Here is a 21,663-nt window from a genome sequence, read left to right as displayed (position 1 = left end):
TAGTTTTTTTAACCTTTTGACATGCTGTGTAACCATGGAACAATGCAGTTTACCTATTAGCATAGAACTTTCTTCTGTTTCTTCCCTTCTCAACATTCTTTCTCCCCCCCCCACCCCACCCAGTCTTTTTTAATCATTATATAACCCATTTACCATGCCAGCTGTTCACAATATATTATCCATGATTTGGACATGGGGATCAAATGTAATATTTTCAAGTTTGTGGATGACAAAGCTAGGTGTGAATGTGTTGAGAAAAATGCAAAGTGGCTTTAAAGGGATTTGGACAGACTGTTAGTGGGCAACAACATGGTAGATAAGAATATAATGTGGCAAAATGTGAGGTTGCGCACTCTGGTAGGAGGAATGGACATGCAGAATATTTATTTGAGGTTAAAAAGTGTAGAAAGGGTATCCTTGTCAATAAGTCACTGAAAGCTACCATGCAGGTGCAGCAAACAATTCTTGCGTGGTTGTATAGAACCTTGGTTAGACTGCACCTGGAGTACAGTGTACAGTTTTGGTCCCCATACCTTACGAAGGATATTATTGCCATAGACAGAGAGCAACGAAGGTTCACCAAACTTGCTTCTGGGATGGCAGGACTATCCTGTGAAGAGATTGGAGAAACTGTCTATATTCTGTAGAATTTTGAAGAATGAGGGGTGATCTCATTGAAACCTACAAAATACTTGGAGAAATAGACATGGTAGGTGCAGGTGAGATATTTCCCCTAGTTGGGGGAGTCTAGAGCCAGGGAACACAATTTCAAAATAAGAGGAAAGCCACTTAGGACCAAGATAAGTAATTTTTTTTGAACTCGGAATTATGAATCTTTGGTATTTTCTACCCCAAAGAGCTGTGGAAGCTCTGTCATTGAGTATGTTTAAAGTAGAGATTGGTATTTAGAAATCTGTCAATAATGTAAGGGGAAAAAGGTATTAGCTGATCAGCCATCATATTGAATTGTGGAGCAGACTCAACAGGCTGAATGGCCTACACCTGCTCCTATCAAGCTTCCTGTTGCATTGCTGTAAATATATTTAATATTTTTACTGTTGCAAGTCTCAAATTTTTAATTTAAAAGCCCTTTATCTTCCAAAATCATCATTTTTTCCCAATGTATGCACGCGCACCTTGCTGATGTCATATTGATATTGTATCAGCATACCTGTTCTTTATTTTTCATATTTTTATTTGTGGATGGGCATCTAAACTTGCAGACATGTTTGACTTGTTTATTTGAAAGTTCAAGTATGTTCTTATGTAGGTATTGGCGCCCCAAATTTTAAAGTAACAATTGATTATTGCTGGAAAAAGGGACCTGTCTAAGCTTTTGTTTTCTCCTTATATTGGTATTCTTGAAGTGTCCTGATAAGGAGAAAACAACAATTCATATTGTATATGAAGAGTGTGCTGATAGGAGGGTTGGCAAGTGATGTTGCCATGGCGAATACACCTTTGATGGTGACTGGATAACTGCCGAGCATTGTTTGAAATTTAAACCAGGCAGCTCGACCCTTATTGGTTACTCATTGCCCTGAGGAATGAGTTGGTGAATGACTGTCACTACTTTTTAGCTGAAAAAGGCATAATGTGTATACATGTTCTTTCTGTTTGCAAAGAGCAGGGTTCTGTGTATTAAGGTATGTGGCTTCTACTACATGCAAATTCACTACACCGTGAGTCTGACTGGCAATCTTAAATTGGTTGTCAGCATTATTCTTAGTACATTGGGCAACATTTGCTAAATGATCCTCAATCACGGAATTGCATCTAATGTTGGACACAGTTTTGCAAGCATGGGCTGGTTGTATATAGTCTGTACCCTGTCTGCAAGCAGTGGAAGGAACATGCTGTTTGATACAATTTGCCAGTCTTTGGGATATTTGGCTAACATACCTGGCACTGATATTCATATTCACTTGTGATGGGCAGAACACCTTTTTGGCTTGACGGCAGTATCCTGGTAGTGGTGAATACAGCTTGTGTTGCTACTGCGTAGTAGCAGCATGAAACAGCTAGCTTCACCTGTTGCTCTAATTTTTGAGATGCCTTGCCCTTCCAGGGATATCTGAGTTAGACTGGGCACTTTTCAGGGCTGAAAGTGACGGCCTTAGGCCCATTTGAGTTTGTGTGATATACAGTCATGGATACAGATGGTCAGGGTAGCCATTAATTTGCAAGATGCCATTGCATCCTATTTCAGCATCAAGCTTGCATCATGAGCAAATGGCTCTGGCCCTATTTACAAGGTTGCCAATAAGACTAATCTTATCGTGTGGAACTGTGAGGATCCCAAAACGTATGCTGACCAGTGAAGGTCAGCTTGCAGTAGACCATGGTACAGAACCCCCTGGCAGATTTCGCAACTATTATGTTAAAGAAGGGGAGATTATTTGACTGCTCTGTTTCCAAAGGTGAATTTGAGTGCAGGATGGAGACCATTAAGACATGTAAGGAAATCGTTACATGCAGCTATGGATTTAAAAATAGCAAACGCATCATCCACATATTGGAAATATGCAAGAGGTAGTAGGTTAGGTGTCATTCTATTGAAGACACGTTTTTCATGGAACCCAACAAAGATGTTTGCGAGAGCTCGGCCTAGAATGGAACCCATGGCATCATCTATTTAGGCACACATGGTGTCATTAAAACTGAACTCAACTGTGCGAATTGCCAAGCTCAAGTTCATTTGAATACTGATTCACACAATGGTGCTGGGTCTAGATCACCATGATGTAGTACTGCAGCGCAAATATCTATGGCTTAAGTGGAACATTGGTGAATAGGCTAGCAATGCGCAGAACTGATCATAGATAAGATGGGACACAGAGCGACATCACTTGTGTCTTGGGCAGCCCACATATATGTGGGCATAGTGAACCATGAGGACGAACACTGTTGTATATTACATGGCAGTTCATCACTCTTGCACATGTCCAGCAAGAAGAGTTTAGCTGACTTTCGAGCAAGGCTTGTTGAATGGCAGGCCCAATGGATATGAACTTGGACCTGTCATTTAAGAATGGCATGCATTTTGTTGATATAGTATAATTGTTAAGGATGATTATTCCTGCCCCTTTCAGGTTTACTATGTGTATGTCCAGATTGGTCTTAAGGCCTTGCAATGCTGTAAGGTATTCTCATTGCGTGCGAGTCAGACAGGTTTGGAATCCTGCAATATGTATGCGCAAGATCAGCTAGATGCACTTTTAAGGATTGTGTCTTTAGTAGATACTGGTGTGTGGTAAGATATTGGAGTAGAGGAGTTTGAAGTCAGCAAATACATCTTCCTATTTTGATTTGGGATGAAGGTGCACCAAAATTGAAACCATGCACAAGAACAAACTTGCTTTCAGAGTACATGGCCATACAGGAGCAATGCTGTGTCCATGTGCTCATTTGACATTGCTAGCCTATTCATCAATGTTCCACTTAAGGAAGCCATAGTTTTGTGCTGCAGCATTATATTGTGGCAACCTAGACCTGCCACCATTTGCGTGAATCAGTATTCATTAGAATTACTAACTCAACAACTTGCACAGTTGAGTTCAGTTTTAATGACACCATGTATGCCCAAATAAATGGTGTTGCCATGGGATCCCTCTAGGCCCAGCGCTCTCAAACATCATTGTGGGTTCCATGAAAAACATAACCTTTGATGGAACGACACAACCTCCTGCCCCTCACATATCTCTGATATGTGGATGATGTGTTTACTATATTTACATCTGCAGCTGCATATAACAATTTCCTTGCATGTCTTAATGGGCTCCATCCTGCGCTCAAATTCACATTTGAAATAGAGCAATCAAATGAACTAGTACGAGTTGAGAAATCTGTCAGGGGGTTTGTTGCCATGGTCTACCACAAAGTTATCTTCACTGGTCAGTATATGCATTGGGATTCTTACATTTGCTGATGATGCAAGCTTGATGCTGAAATAGGGTGCATCAAAGTCATCCTACAGGATAATGACTACCCAGACCAGATCATTGTGCTCTCCAAATTCATGAACGGGCCTTTGGCTGTGACTTTCAGCCCTGTAAAGTGCCCAGTTTCCTCTGATTATGCTGGAAGGGCATTTAATCACATTTAATGCTCTCTAAAAAACCCCTGTCAAGAGGAAAAGGGGAAAATCACTTAGAGACATTGAAAGACAAGTGCTCAACAGTGAACTAAAGACAAGGCGCAGGAAGATCACCTCATGTCATCAACAAAGAACTGAGAGGAATTTTGGAGACATCAATCAAAATCAACCCATCAAATCCTGTACTCTGGAATTGGTGCTTTGAACTGTTTTATCCCACCCTTAAATCCATATTTTTGTGTCTGTGTATTGTGATTTAAGGGGGTAGAGTTTAGGTTATAAAAAGTCAGCAGTTCGTATTTCTTTTGCCATTGATTACAGACAATTTTGTTTAAATAGTTATTTACTTAAGTTTACAAACCTGGTGCATGTATTCTGTTAACCTAAATGAAACAATTAGATGGATTGATCAAACTTTTTTACATTTGTCACGGCTTGGGGAGCAGTGGGGCTTGATATTGCAGCACACTATCTCCAGTGAATAACGACAATACACAGGCCCTGTGTAGGCAAAGAACAGGTACATGATTTGATGAAGGGACTGAAGGAATGGTTGCTAAATTTGCTGACAACACAAAGATAGGTAAAATAAATTGAAGAGGGCATAAGGAGGCTACAAAGTGTCATAGGTTAAATGAGCGGGCAAATATCTGGCAAATGGAGTATAATGTAGGCAAATGTGAAATCATTCATTTTGGCAGGAAGAATTTAAAGCTTATTATCTAAATGGTGAGAGATTGCAGAGCTCCGATTCAGAGGGATCTGGGTTGTCCAAGTGCATGAATATGCAGGTACAGCAGGTATTTGGGGAAAACTAACAGAATACTATTCTTTGGGGGGAATTGATTACAAAAGTAGTGAGGTTACATTTCAGTTTTATAGGGCATTGGTGAGACCACATCTGGAGTATTGTGTACAGTACTGGTCTCCTTATTCAAAGAAAGATGTAAATATGTTTGGAATCAGTTCAGAGGTTTACTAGGTTAAGACCAGGAATGGGCAGGCTGTCTTATGAGGAAAGGCTGGACAGGTTAGGCTTGTATCCACTGGAATTTACAGTAAGAGGCGACTTACTTGAAACCTTTAAGATCCTGAGGTGTCTTAACAGGGTGGATGTGGAGAGGATGTTCACCTTGGAGAATCTAGTACTGGGGGTCACTGCTTTAAAAATAAGGGGTCACTCATTTAAGACAGATGAGAATTTTGAGGGGTGAGAGTCTTTGGAACTCTCTCTTCCTCAAAAGGTGGTGGAAGCAATGTCTGAATATTTTTAAGGCAGAGCTAGATAGATCCTTGATTAACAAGGGGTGAAAGGTCATCGGGGGTGTAGGTAGGCAGGAATGTGGAGTTGAGGTTACATTCAGATCAGCCATGATCTGAATAAATGGCAGAGCAGGCTTGAGTGGCCTCTTCCTGCTCCTAATTCATATGTTTTTTTTATGTAGGTACATAATGCATGTCTCAGCTGAACAAAAATAAGTGACAGTCATTCACTGACCTATTCCTCAGGGTGGTGCCTTGACCAGTTGGGGTCTAGCTGCCTAGTTTAAATTTCAAACAGTGCTCAGAAGTCAACTGTCAGTCATTATCACTTGTGCATTCTCCATGGCAATGTCATTTGCCAACCAATCAGCATTCTCTTCACATAACAGTATAAATTGGTTTTTCCCCTTATTGGCATTCTTGCGATTAATACTCAAATAAAACACTTTGCCTTTTATATGGGACAGTTTACTCCAAAATTAACAATAATTTCCATTGAACATTAGATTGTGACACCTGGTAGTACTTCATAATTTGCCAATGTAGCTTACTTGAGGCCAAATAATAATTGGGCCTTCCTGGCTCGCAGAAAGATAAAAGCAGGAGATAAGCCAAGAACAGGAAATGGAGGGGAGTAGCCTGAAGATAGAATCGTCTGTGCCTGCTGGCCTCAGGCATGTTCAGTGGCATGAATGGACAATGTGGCAAGAAGGCCAAAAATTTCATGACGTCGTGAAACTAGTTTGCGATCTTCCACTCAGCCCATCAATGGTGGGCCACGTTTCTTGCCACTGGACATCAGGAGCCTCAATGTAATACATCAGCATATCATTACAAGATGAGACTGCTGGACTCATTTCCTTTCTCCTGTTCCCCTCTTTCCTCTCTCCCCCCCTGCCTACTGATGGATCATCCATCCATCAGATCAGCCATGATCTTCAAATTAGCAGCAGGAGTAAGCCTCAAGCCTATTCAGTATGTTCATATCACATCGATGTGTTTTACAGCAGCATATAAAAGGCATGCACTTGGCAGGCTGTACTTTGAGAAGACCTCAGGTGAGTGCACAGTAACGTTGCAGATCACTTGCAAGCGAATCCTGTTGAACTTCAAGGTTGAGGTCATTTGGGATGTTTGGCAAAGGTTGCCCTGCAGTTGAGGTGACTTTTTGATGGTGGGGGTCACAAAAGCTGCTCTGTGGTTGAAGGTAGTGCACAAGGGTATTTGTGGTGGGGGAAGTGGCTACGCATTAGGGACACCTTGTATAAAGTGACTATTCCTCTGAAGCTGAGACAGTTCAGGCACAGCCACATTCATGATTGGAGTCTGGCCTCTAACTTATCTGTCCACTCGAGCAAAGTGCTCCACAGCTTTTCACCCTTCGGGCACAGACTGCACATTAATGAGCATTTTGGAGGACTGCAGAACAATTGGACAACTGGGCACGTTGTATGTACAATCTCCTTAATAAAACTGGCTGTAGAGCAGTCACTGGTGAAGGTGCGTTCAGCCCCTTGCAATGTCATCATCCCAGATTGGGCCAGTCTCCCCCATGGCTCAAGCTAACAGTGCAGCTTTGCAATGTGGGTTTGGAGAATTCCACAGCTGAGAGCACAGCATGCAATCCAATGGGAAAAGCTGCTGCCAATTGGTCAGGTTGAGTTGGGTGGAGGAAGGTGGTTTCCGGCAGCAATGCAGCGCACTAAATTCTGGCTTTCTAAGTGGTGGCCAGCACTCCTGGATGTATTAAGGGGCCTTCAGACTTAACCAAGAGAGGTTCTTAGTATACCCATGCTAACCCATATGTCTTTCTTTCATCCTGCAGGAGGAGTTTATCAGGATCATGGAGCCTGGTGCACTAGCTTGTATGGCTTGTGGTGTACAGTGTGAAGATGACGGAAGACAGTGACTGAGGTGCCTGGCTGTGCAGAAGGAGGAGTAGCATCCTCTGGAAGAAGGGGTGGTTGGGGCTCCACATGCTGCTGAAGAGCCACAGTGAACTGACACTGGTTGGCACCTGGCTATGCCCAGGATCTATAGATGCTGCCTTTCATACCTGCAGATGACCAAGAATCAGTATTGCTGACGAATGCACATGTCTAGGTCACATCTGCCAAGCTATTGCAGGATTTGGCACCACATAGACATGGAGGGCACCCACTGCCTGTAGCCGTGAAAGTGCTCAATTTCTATGCCAGTAGCTCTTTTTTAGGGCTTCGTAGGTGACCTCTGGAATATTACTCCTCCACCCACAAATGCATCCATGAGGTCATGGATGCCATCTTCGCAAGGGCACACAACTTTCTGCATGTTGCCCAGGGGCAGGAGAATCAGGATGCAAACCTGACAGGATCTGCCCAGATCTCGGGTTTCCCACAGGTACAGGGTGCCGTCAACTGCAGATCTCCATTGCAGCATGCAGTCAACCACGACGGATTCCATTCACTAAATGCATAGCTAGTGCGCAACCACCACGTGCATCTTGTAGGTCTGCACATGGAGCATACGAATTGGAAGCAGGAGTCGGCCACTTGGCCCCTTGAGCCTGCTTCGCTATTCAATAAGATCATGATGTGATGGGGAGAGTGCACAACAACTACATTCTCAGTCAGTCATAGATCCTTGATGTCTTCCAGGGTCTACAGAGGCTGCAAGGATGGTTCCCCTGGGGCGGGCTACCTGCAGAGGACATGGCTGATGACACTGTGGCAGCCTCAGACTGCAGCAGAACAAAGATTTATAACAAGGTTCATTCTGCAACTTGGTGGAGCAAACCATTGGGATGCTGAAAATGAAGTTCCAGTTCCTCGACTGGTCTGGTGGGGCACACGGATGGTGTCACACTTCATAGCCAGCTGCCTCCTTTGCAGTGCCAGGTTGTAATGGGGAGAGGAGCTGGCTGAGGGAGGGGCTGCAGGAGCTAGAGGTCTCCTCCAATGAGAATGTTGACAATAAGGGTGAGTAGGTTCTCAAAAGCAATTATGACAGCATTGAGGCCCTCACGCTGGCCAGATGAGGCAGGCACCTCTTAGCTGCTCGGTTCATGGAGGAGGTTGATGACATGCAGTGAGGCGATACCATAAGATTCTCACATTGCATCTATGAACGCTTAACTCCAGTCTGGCTTATGGCAGCGCACATACCCTCTGAGAATGGACCTGTCATGGCAACGCAGTGGAGGCCCTAATAATAGTCGCTTGATTGCAGGAGAATGATAACATGCAGTGAGGATACTCCATAGATCTTCACATGGCCAGACAGGAGTGAGATATGCTCAGACTGGGGGCAACTCCACTTCCCTCTGATCAGGGTCATATCAGAGATGCAGCCATGAAACTTTGTAAAAGCATCTGACCCTTTGTCCGTCTTCAGCACTTGAGACCTTCATGAGCACCACATCACTGGTCATGGATGCTGAAGAGATGGGGCCCAGTCCCATCTTTAAAGGTGCTGAGAGCACAGAGAATGATGGAGCTCTGACGCCTGCCCATGACATTCTGGCAGCAGTGGCATACACAGTAGAGTGTAGACATCACTAATGTCCAGGGAGTGAGAGGCAGGACCATTACTTTGGTCTGAAGACTGCACAAAACAGAGGCACTGGACTGAAATGCCTGCCATTATCGTGTGCAGAAAGGTTTCACATTTGAGTGACACGAACACTGCTCATCAGAACAAGGAGCCATAGTCAGAAAGACATTCTTGGGAGTTTATTGATAATAGTAAACATTTAAACAAGTGATTAACACTCATGCCCAGGCTGTGCAACTACAACTTCTTGACCTCCTTAACCCTGCTGCTATGTCTTGGTGCACCCTGGACGTCCACAGCGGAGGTGAAAGCAGCCTGTTGACTGCTACACCCTGTGCTGACTTCGGTGGGTGGAGGGCTGAGACTCTGCTTTTCAGAGACCTGCTGTGTGGCAGTGGCACCCACCTTGAGCTGTGGAGCTGAAGCTCCTAGGGCTACGGGAAGAGGAGATTCGGATGGGTTGGATACTCCCGTGTCGCCTGGGTAGATGGCCCTGGGGTATGCACCTGCTGATCCTCCCTATGGGCCCGCAAGGACCCCTGGCTGTCTCATTGAGGAGGAGTAGTTGGAGTGAGATCAAGCTGCCCTGCACCCCTCTTGTGTGCACACTGTTGAAGGTCAACCATGGTGTCAGTGATGGAGTTCAGCCTGTGCTGCAGTGCAGAAGCGAAATGCTGGACTAAGGTCTTCATGGTGGCTGTCATTCCCCCAGTGTTGACCTCCGGTGTGTTAGCATGCCAGTGCAATCACCTCAGCCTGAAGGCAGATGGACTCCACCGAGCCTTGCAATCTGAGGAGTGCAGCAGGCACCTTCCTGATATCCCTGAGTTTGCATTGCAGCTCCAGCAATTGTGATATGACCTGGTCCAGAGGCTCATCTGGCTGTCTCCTCAAATTTCCGTCCTCCGAGTGCTAGACACCTGGGAAGTCCCTGACGCCACCTGCTGTGGATCAAAGTGTGATGTGCTTGCCAGATTGTGATCCCGAGGCTACTCTAAAGCTATGTCCCACTAAGGTGCATGTGCTGATGAAGGGTGTGGGTGAGTGCTGTGATGGCACTTCGTGAATGCCTTTAGATTCCCCTTCTGAGGTTTCCTTGGGGCTTGATTCGAGGCCCTGGGTTGTGGATTTTCTTAGTTGTTTAATAAATGTACCTGCAAAGGCAAGGAGAAAAAATTAGTGCATGGCAGTGGCCTGTGAAACATCACACATCACTCACAGCATGGTTGGCTGATGGATGTTGTACTGCTGGACCCTCACATGCTAGAGCACTGCTGACCTCACCATCAGCATGGGAATGGTCCAGATCCTCACCAGCCAGCTGAATAGCTGTTTTCAAAGTCCATGAGGACCTTGATTTCACCCATTCCTCCACTGATAAGCGACCTCTTCCTCTTGTGTACCAACTTGTCCTGCATAAATACAGATGGAGTGTAAGCAGGCCACCTGCCAAGTCAGGTAAGTATGCCTGGCATGTGTGGGTGGTGAGTGGTCCCAATGGATGAGGATAATGAAGGTGTGTATGGCGATGTCCCTTGAACTGGCAGAGAGCGAGAGGCCCTTTGGATGTGTTTTGGGGTTGAGTGAGAAGAGTGACTTTTCCTGGTGGAATAGAGGAGATCATTCATTCATCTTATGGTTCTGGATGGCTGACCTCTTTTACAGAGTGTTGGTATTGACCACCGCCCCTCAGCCGGATTAGAGGTTGCTGCCCATTCTGCAGCCAGAGCGGGGGTCAAGGACATCATAGCAAGTCTCCACTGTGTCCAAAAGGCGCTCTAGGGATGTGTCATTGAACCTGGGGGCTACAGTCTTTTTGCTTTTCAGGGCTATGCCTTCTTTTGCAGCAGTTGTGGGCTGGAAGCACTGAAGTGTGCATGTGGTTGGACTTTAAATATGGCACCCAGCGTGATGAAGTGGCATGGTGGACAATGAGAGCCTGCCTGCAATGGCAACAGCGTGTTTATCAGGAATGGATAATTAATGCGGCAGGTTTGGGATGATAGAGTGAAAAGCCGCCATCCGCATTTAGTGCAAATCTGGGACTATTCTCCCCTCAGGAGGCTAAATTATTTTTGTGGGGTCTAGTGGAGGATTCCTTTGCAAGATGAAAAGCTTAGACATGTCCCTCCTTTCAGCAATACTTAGTTCTGCACTACCAAACAACTAAAAACTAACACTTATTTTAATTTCATGGAGGACTAAAGGAATCAAGACCATATGGCCCGCATTAGGTGGCAAGATGGAAACGTCTGGGGAAAATTGCTCTTTGTTGACTGGTATTTATTATCAGTCAACTTGCGCCTTTTCCACCAAGACAAATGTATTCTCATCTAGACACTACTGTTTGCTTTACAACTTAAATTGTTATAGATGCCCTTGTAACTACAAAATTGAGCTTTAGCTCTGGCTTGGCATGGTCCGTGGAAACACAATGTTCTATCCGTTTTAAGGAAACAAATATAACTTTTTTTTTTATTGCTGTGACTGCCTCAAAATGGGGTCAGTCGCCATATCCCCTTGCTAACCTTGATGCAGTTGGTGCCAATTTGAAAGGAACTATCACTGTTACGGACCATAGGCACACTTCAGTTTGCATATAAGGATCCCAGGATCCTGATTGCCTTTTTAGATTAGATAAGATTGGAGCTTACATACTGAACATTTTGTTGGATGATGGGGGAGAATAAACCAGCCGACTAAAATTTGGTATTTCCATCGAGTCAGGAGGAACAGGAATCCTCTGCTAGACTCCACAAAAATAATTTGGCCTCCTGCCTCCTCAGACTACTCCCCTCCGTTCCCTGCTCTTGGCCTGTCTCCCGCTTTTACCTTTCTGCGAGCCAGGAGGGCCTGATTATTGGCCTTGAGCTGCATCGTGACACCTGGTACGTCGTAGTTTGCCAGTCTGATGCTCAATCAACAACAACATTTATGTGGTGCCTTTAATGGAGTAAACTGTCCCAATGTTTTTTACCTGAGTATTATCAAACAAAATTTGATGCTGAGCCACATATATAGGACAGGTAAGTGATAGATCTCAAGGGTAGTCTTAAAGGTGGAGACAGGGCCAGAGAGGTGAGCATAATACCACAAGAAATAGTAGCAGGAGAAGATCATATGGCCTGTTGAGCCTGCTCCGCCATTCAGTATGATCATGACTGATCTTGGGCCTCAAGTTTATTTCCTTGCCTGCTCCCCATATTCTTTAATCCCGAGACCCAAAGATGGAGAGGTTTCGTGAGGAAATTGCATAGCTAAGGGCCTCGGCACTTGAATACATGGCTGTCATTGATGGAGCAATTTAAAAAACCTGGGATGTGCAAGAGGCAAGAATTGTAGGAGCACAGAGTTCTTAAAGAACTGTAAGAAGTTATAGAGCTAGTGAGGGGCGAGGCCATGAAAGGATTTGAATGATAATGAGAATTTCAAAATCAAGTCCTTGCTGGGTCGGGAGCCAATGTAGAGTGAGGTGTGGGGTGAATGGGTGAGAGTGAATTTGGGTATTGTAGTTTTGGATAGGCAAACATTAGGCAGGGGTAGAAGATGGTGTGTGCAGGTACTGCGAGAAGGTGCACGAGTTGAATAGGTAGCTCAAAAGAAAAGTGTGGACAAGATCAGTTGAATCCTTTTTTCTCTCTTGCATGCTCTCGCACCGCAGTTCCTCTCCATTATGCTGTCGTTCTTACTTTCTGTGCATGTTCCCTCACTTGAGTGTCCAATCTCCCTTGCCCATTGCGCACCTCCATGCTCATGATCTGGTGATGGACTTTTTTCCCTCGTGTGCTCATTCTTTTCATGTGATTATCTGAACATACCATTTTGCAAGCCTCTACAAAATTCAGCTGATCCAGAACTCTGCCCATGACCTGTTCTTGTCCTCCTTTGACTTCCAGGCCAGCCCAAATTTAAAAGTATCTTGTGTTTAAATCCCTTCAGTCTAAAACCATCCCCCACTCCCAGCCTCAACAAAGCAATCTTTTTGGTTACAACATGCTGTACGTGCATAGTAGCTAGCTTCAATTTTTCACCTCAAAATGGATATTTTACTTACCTGTATCTTGTAACTGGGTGTAAAGGATCAAGCAGGCAATACGGGTTGTGCCGGAAAGATGTGTGGGAGTTCGAGACCCACCTGCACAGAACAAACCCCATGTGGCAAACAACAAAGATGACCGCCCATACCAGCAGTTCACTTTTATACTTGCTGCACAAGTGAACCCTGTGTTTGGAGGGATTTTTTGAGGCTTCAAAGGTCAACTTAAATGTAGACATCTATGGTAAATGCAAGTTGTTGCCTTGGGTTTTATAAAATGTATTACACAATTTAGTACTAAAGGTTTCTGTCTGTCTTCTGCATCAGACATGTGTTTGGGATTCTGAATTGAGAGAACTCCGGGCAGAATGCTACATACAGATTGATGAAAGTGGCAAAGCAATAAGTGACTTGAAAGCAGCATCAAAACTTAAACATGACAACACTGAAGCATTCTACAAAATCAGTATAATCTATTATCAACTTGGAGACCATGAAATGTCTCTTAGGTAAGTGTCTTCGTTTTTTTTTAAATTCTTCTAATAATCTTTTACCATTTTTCATATACCCTTTGCAGGTCGTTCACTTCAGTCTTTTTGGTCACCAGATTTTTGTTAGCCATTCCATCAATTGTGGGTGGAGGTGTTTGATATATATTTTAAATATTTTGTAGGATGAATTCTTGTTCTGGAGAAATGTAGCATTTCAAGTTGGTACTTTTTTTTTGAAGTATCAAACAAGTAATTTTAGGAGTTTTGTAGTCCTTCAGTATTTTTAGCACATTTATCTCACGGATTGTTGAACGAATACTTCACATCCGTCTTCACCCAAGAGAATGAGGATGAAGGTATGGAAATTGGAGAGAGACTGCAAGGTTCTTGAGCAAATTGATATAGGGAGTGACAAGGTATTGGAGATGTTGCCAGGATTAAAAATGGACAAATCTCCAGGTCCGGATGATTTGTGTCCCAGACTGCTGAGGGAGGCAAGGGAGGAGATCACGGGCTCTTACCCAATTTTTTAATTCCTCTCTGGCCATGGGGGAGGTGCCAGAGGACTGGAGAATAGCTAATGTGGTTCTGCTATTTGAGAAGGGTTGTAGAAATAAGCCAGGGAACTACAGGCCAGTGAGTTTCACGTCAGTGGTAGGGAAACTATTGGAGAAAATTCTGAAGGAGAATATCTATCTCCACTTGGAGAGGCAAGTTTTGATCAGGGATAGTTAGCATAGCTTTGTCAGAGGGAGGTCATGCTGAACAAATTTGATTGAATTTTTTGAGGAGGTGCACAGGTGTGTAGATAAGGGTAGTGTAGTTGATGTAGTTTATATGGATTTCAGCAAAGCCTTTGACCAAATCCCACATGGAAAACTTATAAAGAAGGCAAATGCACATAGGATACAGGGTAATTTGATAAGGTGGATTTAAAATTGGCTTAGTTGTAGGAGGCAGAGGGTAATGATACCTGATGCTTTAGTGACTGGAAGCTGGTGTCCAGTGGCGTACCACAGGATCTGTGCTGGGTCCCCTATTATTTGTCACTTATATAAATGACATAGATGACTTGGGGGGGGGGGTAGGATTAGTAAGTTTGCAGATGATGCAAAGATTGGGTGGTTAAGTGAGGTTGAGTGTATTGGGCTACAAGTAGATATTGACGGGATGGTCAAATGGGCAGATAAGTGGCTGATGGAAAGTAACCCTGAAAAGTGTGAGGTGATACACTTTGGAAGGAGTAATTTGACAAGGAAGTATTCAATGAATGGCATGACACTAGGAAGTTCTGAGGAACAAAGAGACCTTGGTGGGTGTGTCCATAGATCTCTGAAGGCAGAGGGGCACATTAGTGGGGTGGTGAAAAAGGCATATGGGACATGCCTTAATCAATTGAGGCATAGATTACAAAAGTAGGGAGGTCATGTTGGAGTTGTTAAGAACCTTGGTGAAGCCACAGCTGGAGTACTGTGTGCAGTTCTGGCCACCATATTATAGGAAGGATGCGATTGCACTGGAGGGTGTGCAGAGGAGATTCACCAGGATATTGCGTGGGATGAAACATTTAAGCTATGAAGAGAGCTTGGATAGACTTGGGTTGTTTTGTTGGAGCAGAGAAGACTGAGGGGTGACCTGATTGAGATGTACAAGGTTATGAGGGGCATGGACAGGGTGGATAGGGAGCAGCTGTTCCCCTTAGTTGAAGGGTCAGTCACAAGGGGACACAAATTCAAGATGAGGGGCAGGAGGTTTAGGGGGGGATGTGAGGAAAACCTTTTTACCCTGAGGGTGGTGATGGTCTGGAATGCAATGCCTGGGAGGGTGGTGGAGATGGGTTGCCTCACATCCTTTAAAAAGTACCTGGATGAGAACTTGGCACGTGGTAAATGAGATTAGGTGCAGACTGATGGGCCGAAGGGCCTCTTCTGCACAGAGATTTTGATTGAATTGAGATGTACACATTTGACTCCAGGATCAGAGACAGGGCTATAACAGTGTGGCCTCAGTTCTCTTCACCTGTACTTATAGGGTCATGGCTCTTTACTGAAAGCTTGCGATCTGATTAGTCAGGGGCAACCTGTCTACAGTTTTTACAAACATAAGAACCAGGAGCAGGAGAAGATCATATAGTCCATTGAGCCTTCTGTCATCCTCCAGCATTCCGTATGATCGTGGCTAATCTTGGGGTTTCAACTCCTTTCCTGCCTGCTCCCCATATCCCTTGATTCTTTGAGAGATCTAAAATTTGCTTAAATATATTCCATGATGGTGCATCCACAACCTTCTGGAGTAGAGAATTCCAAAGATTCACAACCCTTTGAAGAAATTCCTCCTTGTCTCAGGCCTAAATGATTGGCTCCTTATCCTTCCCTTCTAGATTCCTCAGCCAGGGGAAGCAGCATCTCAGTATCCCCCTGTGTAACCTTTCATAATCTTGAATGTTTCAATGAGTTTACCTCTCCTCCTTAATTCCAGAGAACATAGACCCAATTTACTAAGCCTCTCATCCCAGGGACCAATTGAATGAATCTTTACTGTTTTTCTACAGTTGTGGGGCAGACATCTACTGCCTGAAAGGTGGTGGAAGCAGTGCTAACTGCAAAAGTGGGATTAAAAAAATACTTAAAATGGAAAGTAAGTAGAACTGTGGGGAAGGAGCAAAGAACTAGCAAAGCCTAATTGGTTGCTCTTGCTTGCATAGACATAATGGTTTGAATGGTTGTCATCTGTGCTGTATGATTCCAGGAGTTGCTAATGAGGCCTTGGTCAGTCCTATGTTTGTTTTATAGTAGAACTAATGTTATGCCCATTTTGTGGCTCCTTAAAAATGAACGCTGCATAACAGATCCTATAAAATTTATGCACATCTGTATGCATTATTAATAAAATGGAGGAAAATTTACCTAGGCATATTTTCCTTTTTAAGAAATTCATATAATTCACAACTGTCTTGATCTGGTGACCTTTCCCAGGTGTCAGTGTTTTTTTTAAAAAAACATCCTAGTAGATCTGTAGCATTGCTCCATGAGTTGTAAAATTTGCTGCCCTACGACAATAGGATTAGACCATAGACTTAGCAGCAGAAATTAGGCCATTCGGCCCATCGAGTCTGCTCTACCATTCAATCATGGCTGATAATTTTCTCAACCCCGTTCTCCCGCCTTATCCCCATAACCTTTGATCCCCTTATCAATCAAGAACCTATCAATCATGTTCTTAAATACACCCAATGACCTGGCCTCCACAGCCTTCTGTGGCAATGAATTCCATAGATTCACCACTCTCTGGCTAAAGAAGTTTCTCCTCATCTCTGTTCTAAAAGATCTTCCCTTTACTCTGAGGCTGTGCCCTCAGGTCCTAGTCTCTCCTACTAATGGAAACATCTTCCCCACGTCCACTCTATCCAGGCCTTTCAGTATTCTGTAAGTTTCAATCAGATCCCCCCTTATCCTTCTAAACTCCATCGAGTATAGACCCAGAGTCCTCAAACGTTCCTAATATGTTAATCCTTTCATTCCTGGTATCATTCTCATGAACCTCCTCTGGACCCTCTCCAGGGCCAGCACATCCTTCCTGAGATATGGGGCCCAAAATTCTACAATATTCTAAATGTGGTCTGACCAGAGCCTTATAAAGCCTCAGCAGCACAGCCCTGCTTTTATATTCTAGTCCTCTCGAAATAAATGCCAACATTGCATTTGCTTTCCTAACTACCGACTCAACCTGCAAGTTAACCTTAAGAGAATCCTGGTCTAGGACTCCCAAGTCCCAGATTTCTGAATTCTCTCCCCATTTAGAAAATAGTCTATGCCTCTATTCTTCCTACCAAAGTGCATGACCTCACACTTGCCCACATTGTATTCCATCTGCCACTTCTTTGCCCATTCTCCTAACCTGTCCAAATCCTTCTGTAGCCTCCCCGCCTCCTCAATACTACCTGTCCCTCCAGCTATCTTTGTATCATCTGCAAACTTAGCCAGGAAGCCTTCAGTTCCTTCATCTAGATCAGTAATGTATAAAGTGAAAAGTTGTCCTGACACTGATCCCTGCAGAACTCCACTAGTCACCGGCCGCCATTCTGAGAAGGACCCCCTTATCCCCACTCTCTACCTCCTGTCAGACAGCCAATCTTCTATCCATGCTAGTGCCTTGCTCCTAACACCATGGGCTCTTATCTTACTGAGCAGCCTCCTGTGCAGCACCTTGTCAAAGGCCTTCTGAAAGTCCAAGTAGATAACATGCATTGGCTCTCCTTTGTCTAACCTACTCGTTACCTCCTCAAAGAATTCTAACAGATTTGTCAGGCATGACCTCCCCTTGATGAAACCATGCTGACTTTGCCCAATTTTACCATGTACTTCCAAGTATTCTGAAATCTCATCCTTAATAATGACTCCAAAATCTTAACAACGACCGAGGTCAGGCTAATCGGCCTGTAATTTCCTGTCTTTTGCCTCACTCCCTTAAACAGGGGGGTTACTTTAGTGATTTTCCAGTCCTCTGGGACCCTCCCTGACTCCATGATTCCTGAAAGATTGCCACTAACGCCTCGACTATCTCTTCAGCTATCTCGTTCAGAACTCTGGGGTGTAATCCATCTGGTCCAGGTGATTTATCCACCTTCAGACATTTCAGTTTTCCCAGCACCTTCTCCTTGGTAATGGCCACCATACTTACCTCTGCCCACCGATTCTCTTGAACTTTGGGGATGTCACTCGTGTCTTCCACTGTGAAGACTGATGCAAAGTACCTATTCAGTTCCTCTGCCATTTCTTTGTTCCCCACTACTACTTCTCCAGCGTCATTTTCCAGCGGCCCAATGTCCACTTTTGCCTCTCTTACCCTTACATATCTAAAATTCTTGCAATCTTCTTATATTACTGGCTAGTTTACCATCATATTTAATCTTCTCCCTCCTTATTTCTTTTTTAGTTGTCCTCTGTGGTCTTTGTAGGCTTTCCAGTCCCCTGCTTTCCCACTGCTCTTCGCCGCATTGTATGCTTTCTCTTTAGCTTTTATGCTGTCCCTGACTTCCCTTGTCAGCTTGCCTCGTCCTCCCTTTAGTCTAGGGATGAATTTTTGCTGTGTCTCCCAGATTACTCCCAGAAACTCCTGCCATTGCTGTTCCACTGTCTTTCCTGCTAGGCTTATCTCCCAGTCAATTCTGGCCAGCTCCTCCCTCATGCCTCTATAGTTGCCTTTATTCAACTGTAATACCGTTACATCTGATTCCAGCTTTTTCCTCTCAAATTGCAGGGTAAATTCTATCATATTATGGTCACTTCCTCCTAAGGGTTCCTTCACCTTAAGCTCCCTTATCAAACCTGCCTCATTACACATCACTAAATCTAGAATAGAAATCCAGATTATTAAGAACAACTTGCATTTACAATAGTAAATCCTCACTTGAAGTTGTGGTTACCTTCCTGGAAAGTGCAATCTTAAGTGAAACAATTTGAAGCAAGTCAAATTTTCCTACTAAAACCAATGTAAAAGCTGTAGTTAGTTTCTGTAGGACCTTTCTCATCAGAAAAAAAAAACATTATACTCCAGTTCAAATACTTGCTAAATTCCTAAATTGTTAAATTAAACTTTCAAACTTATTTTATTCTAAAAGATAAAGGATATGCTAACTTTCTACTTAACTCCCATTCTCTGCCTCCCCTGCTCATGCTTGCCCCACACCCTGCTCCCTGACTCTCTGGTTACTGCAGACCCTTCCCTTTGCTGACCCTCTGGCTCATGACCTCTGCTGTGCCCTGGCCCCCTGAGTTGCTACTGACTCTCCAGTTTGCGGACTCTGCCACTCCTTAACCTGGTCACTATGGACTCTTCCTCTTGCCAAACCGCTTGCTCCTACCTCTCTCGTTCACTGCTTCCCTCTTCTGAACACTTTGATCCTTACTGTGATCGAAGGCTCTGAAGATGAGCAGTGAGAGGCTGAAAGAGTAACCTCAATTCGTAGGAGGTAAGCTGCCAGCTGGAGAGGTGATGAGAGGGAGGGTCAGCAGGCAGAGAAAAGGTCAGGAAGCAGAGGCTGCTCCCAAATGCTGCCGATTGGGTCATGTGGCCCGATATCAGACACTGTGCAAAATGACAGAATTGAAACTCGCAATGTTAAATGCGAATAAGGGTCCAAATGGTGCAACTTTAAACTTTAAGGGCTTCCTTTATTTAGTACCCTTAAAGTAAAACATTGCTAGGCTATTCACAGAAGTGTTTTCAGGAAAACAATTGTCACTGAGCCACAACAGAGTGCTGGGATAGTATAACAATGTTTGACACTTAGAGCCGTTGCGCAAAATTATTATGGATAGAAGGTTCCTTAGTTCCTGCGTTCTGCCTGTGGATCTTCACTGTTGTGAACAATAACAGTCATCACTCTGACATTGTTAGTTATAGTAAATAACAAGGAAATTGTGCTGCACTGTTTTTGGAAATATTAGCTTGGTTTGATCTGAGCCAACCCAAATTTTTTGTCTTTCAGCATTTCTTTTCGATGGGCATAAGAGCCGAGGCAGAGACTGGGATAAAACAAAGCATAAATTTTTTTTGCGATCTATGTCCAACTCCACCTCCTTTCCCACCTGACCCCACTGTTTTTGGTTTTGAGTATACCATTACTTACTGGAATTGGAGCTTGGTTGAATGAGCTTTTGCCAGCATTGCATTAAACTATTATGTAACATGTTTTGATTTATGTATAGTGAAATTCGGGAATGCCTGAAATTGGATCCAGATCACAAACTCTGTTTTGCCCACTATAAGCAAGTGAAAAAACTCAACAAGCAGCTGGCAACTGGAGAAGACCTCATTAAACAAGAAAAGTAAGAGCATTTTAGAATTATTCCAGCTTTGATCATTCAACTTGGAATGCATTCTGTGCACACTAGAATTTATGGGCATTAATTGGCATTACCACTATAAAGCTGTGTATAATCACAGTAAATAGAAGGGTCCTGCTTATTACAACAAAGAATCCAGAAAATATTGCTTCTAATTTTTACAGTACATTGTAAATATTTTCTTTCCTGACATAGGTACTCTGATGCTGTCAGTAAATATGAATCTGCTATGAAAACTGAGCCAAATGTTCTTCAGTACACTTTGTATGCAAAGGAAAGAATTTGTCATTGTTTATCAAAGGTAAGAAGTTTTGCAATTGGACATTTTGATGGAATATGATGGCAGCATGCACTAAGGGATGTAACTATAGTTTCAAGCGTTGTTCTCAAAGTTATGCTTGCAAACTAATTTTAATGTCTGTGGTGTCATGTAAAATGTATTTTTTAGCCCTAGATTTTTAGTATCCTGAGTTGATGGTGCACTCGAGTCAAAGTTAGGGTTTCAAACCCTCCTCTAGATCTTCTGAAATTGACGTTACGTTACAGTGCTGAAGGAGTGCTGCATTTATTTTGTAGTGCCAACTCAAAGATTTGCCTGCCTGCTCCAATGAATTTAGGGATTGCTAAAAAGACTATAGCATTGAAAGCACTGGAAGTTTTGGTTCATGCATCAGTCAATGTTCAACCTCTGCCAACACCACTATCAAGTGATCATTTGTCCCTTTGCAAAATGGCTGTGATATTTATTTGCTTAATTATATATTCAGTATGAAGTGCATCATTGCTAGTATTCAGGTGTTTAAGCACACTTCAGAGCCATTAAGAAATTGGAGATAGATCAATCGCTTTCCACTGAGTTGTTAATCGCTGTGGGGGTAAGGCCTGACAGGTAGCTGGTAGAGGGGATAAAGAAATTAGTGGAGTTTTTTGTACAGCTTCGATACCTTCTTGTGACTACCAGATTGAGACAGGTTGAGGTCCAGAGATCATTATCATGTCTGCTGCCATAATTTATTTTTAATGAAGAGATAAATACCAGGAGAAAATGGGATCAGTATCCTTAAGAGAAAAACTTGGCTTGGCAAGTGTACAAAAAGAACAGGGACTGAATTTTAGTCCCCCACCAGGGAGTTTGCAACTGGGGATCTGTTAAATTCCCCAGGTGGCCTTGTTGCTGCCTTCTCACCTGTCTATAATGTGCCCACAATTTTACAAGGGATAGGTGAGGTTTAGGGTAACCTGTCCACCCTTGCCCCAAGTGAGGCCCTCTAAATAGCCAATTATTGGCATGTATGGGCAGCTTCCCATCCAGTCACAATTGAGGGAGGAGTTTAGTAGCAGGAGGAAGCCCAGCAGGTCCTGCAGTTCTTTCCTTGGTCAGGAAGGGGGAGGTGCCTC

At 43.8% G+C, this 21,663-nt stretch overlaps 1 protein-coding gene across 1 annotated transcript in view; it reads left to right on the top strand.

Annotated features, from left to right (window-relative positions):
* The window catches only part of dnajc3a (DnaJ (Hsp40) homolog, subfamily C, member 3a), a 95,350-nt gene that overhangs the window by 37,081 nt on the left and 36,606 nt on the right, over positions 1 to 21,663 (top strand). The window contains exons 6-8 of the mRNA XM_041198818.1: positions 13,254 to 13,435; positions 20,128 to 20,247; positions 20,461 to 20,566. Coding sequence (XP_041054752.1) covers positions 13,254 to 13,435; positions 20,128 to 20,247; positions 20,461 to 20,566 — 408 coding nt within the window. The remainder of the gene's footprint in view (positions 1 to 13,253; positions 13,436 to 20,127; positions 20,248 to 20,460; positions 20,567 to 21,663) is intronic.

This window comes from Carcharodon carcharias, chromosome 11 (genome assembly GCF_017639515.1).
Source record: "Carcharodon carcharias isolate sCarCar2 chromosome 11, sCarCar2.pri, whole genome shotgun sequence".
Taxonomy (NCBI): Eukaryota; Metazoa; Chordata; class Chondrichthyes; order Lamniformes; family Lamnidae; genus Carcharodon; species Carcharodon carcharias.
Note: the sequence above shows the minus strand (reverse complement) of the source record. Positions and strands in the feature narration are given on the sequence as shown.